Below are 9,958 nucleotides of genomic sequence, written 5' to 3'. Positions count from 1 at the left end.
AATTTATGAAATATAAGTATACATGAAGTCAAAAACTAATTGTTTAACGAATACATAAAACATACAATATTGTATTATTAAAGAAATGAAGGTTACATTGTCAGAAATATATATATGTGTGCGAATTCTATCAAACCGATAATCTAAGATACATACTTAAAACTAGCCTACATTGCGGTAAAGGATAAATAAATAATTGACATTTCATTTCGTATGAGTACTACACTGCCAAGAGAAATATGCATATGAATACGTATATATATATATATTTATATTATCGAATACTCTATAAAATAAACTACTCAAAACAATAAATAACGCAATCGAAGAATTACAAAACATTAGCCATATTGAAGTGACACACAACATAAACATATATATATATATGTCGGGTTAATATGAAGATTTGAATCACGTAATGTTTCTTCATTTGAATTAGCCATTGTTTTACAAAACAGAGAATATATTTACACGAATAAACAAGGTTTTACAAATATTATGAATAATGAATTTTGTAAATGATATGATTGATTAACAAATGATAAATTAAATTATTAATTAGATTAAAGAATAATAAGTTTTATCGAACAATAAAGAAACGAATAATATATCTTACGATTTACTAATTTAACGAATAATGAAAATTAACGATTGATAAATTTACAAATATTGAATTTAATTTACGCTATAAACAATGATCCGGGGTTCAAACGAATACACGGTCAACGGGAAAACTTTAAACAATTTTATAACTCAAAAATACGTTTGCCGAATCACTCGGAAAAAATTACTCGATGTATCACTTTCCAAGGCGACCACACGAATGCCTCTCTGATTAAAATCTTTTTCGTAATACGACTGCATTTGTTTGTTACATTCTCGCTGGACACATCGAGAAGGTTCCAATCGTTGTTGCTAGGCAATATCTGTCAAAAGTTTGTTATATACTCCTTGGAAACATCGAGAAAGATCCAAACGCCGTTGCTAGGCAGTTTCTGTCTGGAGATTGATTCCTCATACAACGTGTGTCCCATTATATCGACATCTCTAAAGTACAATTCTATGTGATTTCTAGGGAGAACAATACAACCGATTCACACCTTCGTCAGGCAAAACGTTTATCCCGTGACCGTGGCTACGTTCAGCGACCAGTTGTCACCTCGAACCCACTTTCGCTTTTCACAAATGTCAAACAATTACAGATGACAATTACTTAATTACAGTTATGATAAAATCTGGGCTAAAGCATTAAAAGGCTTTCTCAAAATTGCATAGGGAAGGCTCCGGTTTTCATTTCATCTCCGACATATATATACATATTATACTATTGTCACTTTAAAACAATATTAATAAATAAATGTTCTAATTGCGGTAGAATAAGGAAAAACGAGCGACAGACGAAAAATTACTTCGATATCAAACAAAACTAAAGACCCGTCACTAAAAACTTTACTGATGACATTTATGAGCAGCCATGTTGGATTTACACGCGTCATGGCGACAGGAATGTTAGGGATTAATGAAAGTCAGGCGCGAGAAACAAATCATGAAAACACATTGTTAACACTTTTCTTTAATAAATTCTATGCGCAACTACAAATGTAAAAAAAAATATATATATATATAATTAATTAAAAGGGGGGAAATATAAAATTGAAAAAAATAAGAAACGAAAAATAGATAACCTAACACTATCACATTCAAAATATATATATATATATATATATATATATATATATATATATTTAGATAATAGATAACCTAGCACTATCACATTCAAAATATATATAAATATATATATTGAACACAAAACAAAATACATCAAAAAATTAATAATAATAAGGAACATCAAACAGCGAACCAACGAAATTGAAGCAGCTACACTAAATCAAAATCGAAGCAAGGAGCTCCGGGATAAAGTTCGCTGAACTCACGCATACACCAATAGCGCACAACAGGGGAAATTCCCTTTCTCCCAGAAGCGTGGTGACGAAGATGTGCCTCCAAAACCTCTTCGGGAATTTCATTCGCAAAACGAACTTTCACGCAACGATCGGTATCAACGATTTCAACCAGAGGGGGTTCCCTCTCCAATACGACGGTCTCTGCATCGAAGAAATTCTCGTCGAAAGTAACCAAATCGTCAAAGCCCAATTTCGACACGGCCTCGGCACCAATGTTGAATAGTTCCTCCAACCACTCTGATACTCGTGGTTTATCACAGGGCCGCATGCGTTTGATTGGTCCTCCCGAGTCGCCCATGGGTTCTTCGGAATCCCTCTTTCGCTTGGGCTGAGAACAACACGGTATATTTTAAATAAAACGAAACAGGACGAATCAAGCGGACTAAAAACAAGACTAAATACGTACCAGGGAAGTCTGGAAAGGAACCTCTGATGGAAACGACTCCGCAAACATTGTTCGAACGTCGATCACCGAAGCCTAGGGAAATAGCAAAAAAGGAAAAAACAATCAAAATCACAAAAACAACCTTAATATGCAAACATCCAAACTTACGCAAAACAACTCGAAGGAGGAGGTCCTTGTTATGGGAGAGCAGCGGAGCTGCGCGTGTTTACCCAGTAAACATTGAAATGATAATGATGCTGCAGCCATCAGCCCTTCCACGCGCCGAAGAACACCGGTAATTCCCACGGTACAGCACGTGGAAGTTTCTCGTGGAAAGGATTAGATCAGCGTGGAATGCTTCAAATCTCCTAGACGCTAGCTCAGCGGAACACAGGACTGATAAATACTAAGTCGAAATATGGAATTTGCATTTTGTCACGTACGATTCCAAGAAGCCCAAACTGCAACATCCCGATTCCCACGGAAGCGTACCCCCAGTGGACCACCACCCCGTGGGGGATGGCATTATAAATAAGCGTAGCAACATAGCGCAGCGCTCATTATTATTCTGGTGAACATTCTTATTACGGTTCATTATTCTTTGTTCATTATTATAGTGTCCATTCTTCTTATAATTTGCGTTCGTTCATTTTTTATAGTGTTCATTCCTTACGGCTCATTATTCTTCGCTCATTAGTTTGTTCATAATTCTTGTGATCGTTTGTTATTACGGCCCATTATTAATTTATTACTACGTTCGTTATTGCGCTCGTCACTGCGTTTAGAAATTTTGTATAGTATTTTGCGTTTCGGGGTCTTAATTTTTTCGGTCAAGAAAAGAGAGTCGCGACTAAGTAAAAAGAAAATTTTATCTTTGAAGTCCTCATTTCATCGTTTAAACACAAACGCGCATTGTAATTGCGGTATTAATCCAGCTAAGTGAATTGCTCAGTCTGTATTAAAATAGATAAATAAAGTAAGAGTTGATAGTAAACTATATTCGAGTTCAAATAATAAACTCAACAAAACTTCGACGACCACCGGAGCGGCTGAGGCAATGGCACCAGACAGCACCTACTCCTCAAGGTAAGAAAATTAATTTTGAAAATTTCCTTCTTCTCTGGTAATCTCGTTGCCCTCGAGAATTGAATTAGAACTTCCTATCATCGATTTCGTTTTATTTTCGCGAACGGTTGTGAAGATAGAATCATTGTTTAAACTTTTAACAAAAGAGTTGTCCGCTGTGTCGGCTTGTGCGAACGGTGTTTTCAACTACTGAAACATCCACTGATCTTCGCATTCCTCCTCCCATTGTTGGTAAAATATTACCCGCCTTTGGGCAAGGCTTGCGAAATCACATAAGTCCCGCACAGGAAGGACTATTAAATACATCGTCGGGGTCAATCGAAAATTAAGAACAATACCGGCGTTGCTATTAACTGATATTCTTGCCATCATTGCATGCGATTGTAAGAGAGATATAACAGAACAATTTCCCTTCGAGAATTTAACCAAAGGATCGTTCGCTGTGTTGGCTTGTGCAAACGGTGTTTTCGCTTATCGAAAACACCCATCGATCTCCGCATTCCTCCTCCCACTGTTGGTAAAATATTACCCGTCTTTGGGCAAGGCTTGCGAAATCACACGAGTCCCACACAGAGAGGATCGTTAGAATCATCCCCGATTATTAAACTCAAAAGGCAAGAAAATCGTGGTGACAGAATCCACCGTAGTAAATGAATTGAGTTTCGGTCCTAACGGCAAACTACTACAGCGAAATTAAAAGAGAAGAAGAAGTCAAACGTAAAAATAAATTTATATAAAACAACGAAAAATCTCACATTCCTATCCAATCCAGCAACGCTAAAATATATATTATCTAGCTAATAAAATATATATATAATAACCTAAGCCATTTTACATTCAAATAAAAATCCGTTCAACGAGGAAAAATATTTATTGTACCCAGCTTTAATCCTCTCCCGTACTAGTATCCCTGCGCATAGCAGGTTAGCCGAAAAGTGGAATTCGTTTACCAGTTGCATTAAGCGTCAGTTAACGCTACCCATTAAGCGTAAAAGAAAATAATAAAAATAAAATATTTTGAAATAGTCCTTAGACTATTTCTGGTGGCAGCAACTACCGTATTAATTAGAAATCTAAATCAGTATTAAATACACAATAATATCATTTCAATTTATTTCCCTTCCGATTAAATTCAAAACTCAAACTATAAAAAAAACATTTTTCAGTAAAATTTAACTTTAAATTTGATCGATTTAAACAAATAGATACGTAACAGAGTAAAGTAATAAATTTTTGGTGGCAGCGGTGGGATACGCTCCACGGAGGATTAAAGTTGGTTTAAACGGTTCGATTCGCTCCACAAGGGATTAAAGTTGTCACGATTATCGATAAAATATATACCTAAGAAATAATGTCGACTAAATTAGAATCGTTGGACAAAGGCATGATCTTGATGTTATCGGAAAAACTTAAAGCATGGGATGCGAATTTTCGCGACATGAGTACAACAATGAATAAATTACAAGACGATGTGCGTTCACTGAAAATAAAAAAGGAAATCAAGACACCCGTATCATCGCCGATAATTTCCCAAGCGACAATACCGATAGAAGTTAATCCCCAATCAATTAAGTTAAAAGATGCAATAGAGACAGTACCAGTGTTCGACGGACATCGACCCTCGGTATTTCGATTTTTAAGAGCATGCGAGCGTGCACGAAACATGGTTCCTAGGCATCAAGAATCTCAGTTAGTAAAATTATTAACGAATAAGCTTCGCGGGCACGCGTTTCTCGCCGTAGAAGACACAGAAGTAATAAGTTTAAACGATTTCGGGAATAAATTAAAAGATATGTTCGGTCCGGGAAAAACGGTTAACGAATATAAAGGGGAATTAGCTACAATATTTCAACGACCGGGAGAAGATATTTTGGACTACATAGAACGCGTCAAAGATCTCAGGCTGGCGATAATGAACAGGGAAAGGTACGAGTACGGCACCGTATTTCAAGATAGGATACATCGAGACACGAGGGAAGCTTTCGTTAAGGGGCTCCCAAACGAGGTGTATTTACGAGTAAAGATAGCAGGATACCAATCCTTGGACGATGCGTACCGCTAAGCCGTGAAAGCAACACGAGAATTAAAACAAGTGAACAATAGAATTCGATACCAACGTCCGACACCTTCGGATAATTATAACCAAAACAACGCTCATCCACCATACAATAGTATCTATATTGTAAACAACCGCCAGGACTGGAGATTTGTACCGCCGTCGCAGAAACATCTAAACAACCCGGGAATAGAAGAAAATGTCAGGAAAGAAACAAGAGCAATAACTTGGGAAGAAAAACGCATAAATAAATACCTCGATAGAGATCTAAATCAAAAGAGAGATGCTGATCATTTCAACCAATCAACTTTTCAATGCAAACACCATTCCGTTGCTGTGATAAGGGATAATGTCACGTTAAATAATAAAAGGACGCACGGTGCCATAGACAGGATCATGAGTGAGAAATTTTCTGAGTTACCAAACAAGATAAATAATGTTAGTGCCAAAGAACTTTCAGACAAAGCAGAAACTAGGAGATTGAACGACGAGACGACAGGCAATGCTTATCCACTGCCTAACATCACAGAGATATTGGACCCGCTGGGAAGTGCAAATCGCCTCTCCACGTTCGACTTGGCAAAGATACAAAACCAAGACTCCACGAATTTCGTGAATGTTTCAACCATAATAGGAAAAGAGATAGCGAGTGCATCTCACTCAAAAACTTCTATAAAACCATCAGAAGGAAACTTTATCGAACTCAAAGCCAAATCATTAAATTGCAAGGAAGATCACACTATAGAAAATAAAAATATAGCTATCCCTAAATCCAAAACAGAATCTATAAGCAAAAAGGTTTGTAATAAAAATTCAAAGAATAATTCCAAATCTACCAAAAATATTCCTAAACGTTCCATACAAATAAATAATAATTTAATTATAATAAGCACTTCCAGTAAAACTATTCATCCTGAAAAGGTAGAGAAAAATAAAGGTGCTGCGAATAAAATAAATGAAGAAGAAAAAAGGGTAACTAAGGAAAAGGATTCTAAACATTTTCAAGCTGAAGAAACGCAAGTTCAACGAGCTCAAAGAAATCAAAAGGGAGAAAACAGGGAATCACCAGTCGAAGATATATATAAAAACTTGAATAAATATGCTAGCCATTGGATTATAATTGGATTAAAAATACTTTATTGGTTACTACATCTAATATTTGACGTAGGTAACATAGTAAGTAGTGCTGATCTTATGATTCCCCCAGGAAAATATGGATGGTATCACACTATACTATATACAAAATATTTTTGGGTTAATATGGCTGCGGCACTCTCAAAAATTTGTATCTTAAATGCTATTAGCAAGCAATTGGATAATTGGATCAATGTCAGTAAACCTGTGTCTTGGCGCAAAATAAAAACTAAAATGAAGGAAAGGAACGAAATTCTCCCCGCACAAATTAGTTTCGGACATCTAGCCAGAGAACCTATTGGTGAAGTAACAATCGAAGAGAACACGGAACCAACATGCGCAGAATATCTCGAAGATCTGTTCAATAAAATTAACACTGTACAACGAATGGCAAGAGAAAATTTGATAAAATCCAAACTAAGACTAACGATCGACGAATTAACCCTCAAGATTTTAAAACAGGAGATTCGATATATCTACTAAAAGAACCTAGTAAAGGAAAATTCTCCGATCAATATACTGGACCATACAAGGTGCTAGAAATCTTGCAGAACCAGAACGTCAAGATTGAAGTAAAAGGGATTCCGCGAACAGTGCACTTAAACAAGCTAAAACTAGCGCATAACCGAAATAAGCAATGAATAAAGTGATTTCAGTGGGCAACGTAGTGCGGTAGTGTATGTTGTAGTGCTGTTCGTCGAATAATACAGATATCGAACACCTAAAAGAGAAAAGGAAAAATTATTATATGTACTCTAATTATTGTTTGAATATAAAACGTGTTGATTCAATAAATAATTAAAAGAGTGAAAGTGAAAGTTACCTTGTGAACAAGTAATCATCATACGAGAAGGTTTACGTGCAAAATAGGTTATGGATCTCGGTTTGCGAAACACCATGTACAACAGCCAGCTGAAAAATAAATGAACAAATTAACTTCAACTGCCTTAATGCAAAATACAACAGTACTAAATGTTATAACAATACTATGGAAGCATGGCACTGTTCGTCGAACAACACAGATGGCGGAAACCTGAAAAGAAAAAGAAGTTTATTACAAATGATCCGATTACTGTTTGAATGTAAAACGTGTTAGTTCAACGAATAACTAAAACAGTGGAAGTGCAACTTACCTCGTGAACAATTAATCACCATACAAGGAAGTGTACATGCATGAATGTCGCAGATTAACAAGAAGAAATAAAATAGCTGATAAGTGTAGAAAGTGGTTAGAAAATAATTAAGATAGATTAATTGAAAGTAAAAGGATATCTTATTATGTATTAATCTACGTAGTATTGTTATATTATTATATCTAACATGTAGAAGTGGATTTTGTAATACACAATAGCGGTCGCACACACAATGCATTATACACATATTAAACTAAATAAACTAAACAGTACCTTTATGGCCACAGATATAAGACGATTGAAGACAACCGTAGTAAGTATCCAAGGCATATCGAAGAATCAGGTGATGTTGTGGGAATGATCTAGGTAAGTGATGCAGCATCGGAAGAGTAGAATCTGAAGAATTACAGACAATGTTAATCTAACAAGTAGGTTTTAATCACTAATAAGGGAACTAACTCATATCATACACAAAATAATAGCAAATAGCAAGTACATGCAATAATAAATTAATAGGGAAAATAAGAAAGGTTAATAAACACAGGAATAAGTTAGAAATTAATCAAGATAGACTAACTAAATATTAACAACATGACTGAACTCGGTGCAAAGGAATAAAGTTACGTTACACAAAATATCTGGTAACACAATACACAAAAAAAAAAGAAAAAAAACATTAACTAAATTAAACAAGATTTATATAAATGCGAGTCACGTATAATCAAAACAATGACTATCGAAATTCGAAAACAACACAATCTATGCTATCGCATTAAGGTAGCACACGGTATTGACACACACAATATCATGAAACACAAACAATATTACAGAAACACTACAAAATAAACTATAATGATTAACAAATTAACTATTTCAACAACACGCTACTGTTGACATTAAACAAACGATACACGCAAGCGACCATGTTGAAAATTCGTCGCACGCACCCCAACACAAATAATAGCTAATACAATGTAATACAGCATTATAATAGCAATGCTAGGTACTGAACACAAAAAAAAAAATAATAAAAAAAAAAGAAAAAAAAAGAGAGAGATAAGGAAAATATATATAATAAACAACAACTAACATAACCATAACATATTATATATTATACCACATACAGGGATACAGTATTTGTACAAAGGGATAGGTCCGAACAAAACTTATAAAAAATTATAAAATATATATATTAACTGTTTTCGTATGTATGTCCAGAACAGGTGGCGAGTTCATCGACCCTAATATAGAGGACTCAGACGGGCCCGTACCCGCATTCGATCTGGAAGCGACGGAGGATGTTCAGTCTTGCCTCTGTGTTCGGTTGATACGTTCTGTCTACCATTTAGATAACGGTCATCTTTGTCAAGACTGTTTCGATAACTTAGATCCAGACCACCAGGACCTATGTGACGACCCACCCACTCATTTCATATGCGGAGTATCCGCAAGAACACGAATATCATACTGTCGTATGTGTGATATAAACCTAGCGGACCTACAACCCGCTATATCATGCCTCCAATGCATGATCGTTTACACTAATCTAACTCACCTTGAAAGAAACTTTTTAGTTCAAGGAATAGCAATCCGCGCCGTAGAACTATAAAGTACTTGTATGCTACGCACAAGACCAAATACTGATGCTATCCACCTGTAAACAAACGACATTTATAATTATGCATATAATTTTCACTTATGTTTACCAATATATATATGCACGCATGTTGTAAAGTAGGCGATATCTATGACACTCACTTCCATTGATAATCCGAGTGACTCGTAAAATAAGTCGTCATATTTACCATTACACGCACATATATATATATTCAAAGACAAGCTATAATTGTAATATCTATTCCTATAGATAATATATACTTATATATTTATAACGATAAAACAAATCTCATCTATATTACTTAGCAATACGTATGCATATACGTATATAATTATAACCCAGGTAGCATTCATGGTATTTATTTTCACCGATAATAAGTTTTAACAAAAAAAAAAAAAAACATATAAATATAAATTTTTTTTTATATATATTAATAATAATAAAAGATTATTCTTATTTCTAATAAACTCGAGAGTAAGAAACAATTTAATAAATTGTTAATAGGAAGATGAATCGCCTGGTCATCGTACTTACCCTCATCAAAATAGCATACGGCCTGGTAGGATATGACTGCAATGGCAA

General features: G+C 35.0%; 1 protein-coding gene across 1 annotated transcript; it reads right to left on the bottom strand.

Moving 5' to 3' along the window:
• Positions 1 to 1,780: 1,780 nt before the first annotated feature.
• LOC143304603 (uncharacterized) lies at positions 1,781 to 3,358 on the bottom strand. Its single transcript, XM_076627095.1, has 3 exons — positions 2,518 to 3,358; positions 2,371 to 2,442; positions 1,781 to 2,292 (listed from the first exon to the last, which is right to left on the bottom strand). Exons 1-3 carry the CDS (start codon positions 2,614 to 2,616, stop codon positions 1,879 to 1,881), a joined length of 585 nt encoding a protein of 194 aa, XP_076483210.1. The 5' UTR covers positions 2,617 to 3,358; the 3' UTR covers positions 1,781 to 1,878.
• Positions 3,359 to 9,958: the final 6,600 nt, after the last annotated feature.

This window comes from Bombus vancouverensis, unplaced genomic scaffold (genome assembly GCF_051014615.1).
Source record: "Bombus vancouverensis nearcticus unplaced genomic scaffold, iyBomVanc1_principal scaffold0042, whole genome shotgun sequence".
Lineage (NCBI taxonomy): Eukaryota > Metazoa > Arthropoda > Insecta > Hymenoptera > Apidae > Bombus > Bombus vancouverensis.
Note: the sequence above shows the minus strand (reverse complement) of the source record. Positions and strands in the feature narration are given on the sequence as shown.

Excerpts from the sequence above, each read along its gene's own strand:
- LOC143304603 (XM_076627095.1), bottom strand. The coding sequence starts at position 2,616 with ATGGCTGCAGCATCATTATCATTTCAATGTTTACTGGGTAAACACGCG. Across the intron at positions 2,443-2,517 it reads CCTCCTTCGAGTTGTTTTGC|GCTTCGGTGATCGACGTTCG; the intron begins GTAAGTTTGGAT and ends CTATTTCCCTAG. Across the intron at positions 2,293-2,370 it reads TTCCTTTCCAGACTTCCCTG|CCCAAGCGAAAGAGGGATTC; the intron begins GTACGTATTTAG and ends TGTTGTTCTCAG.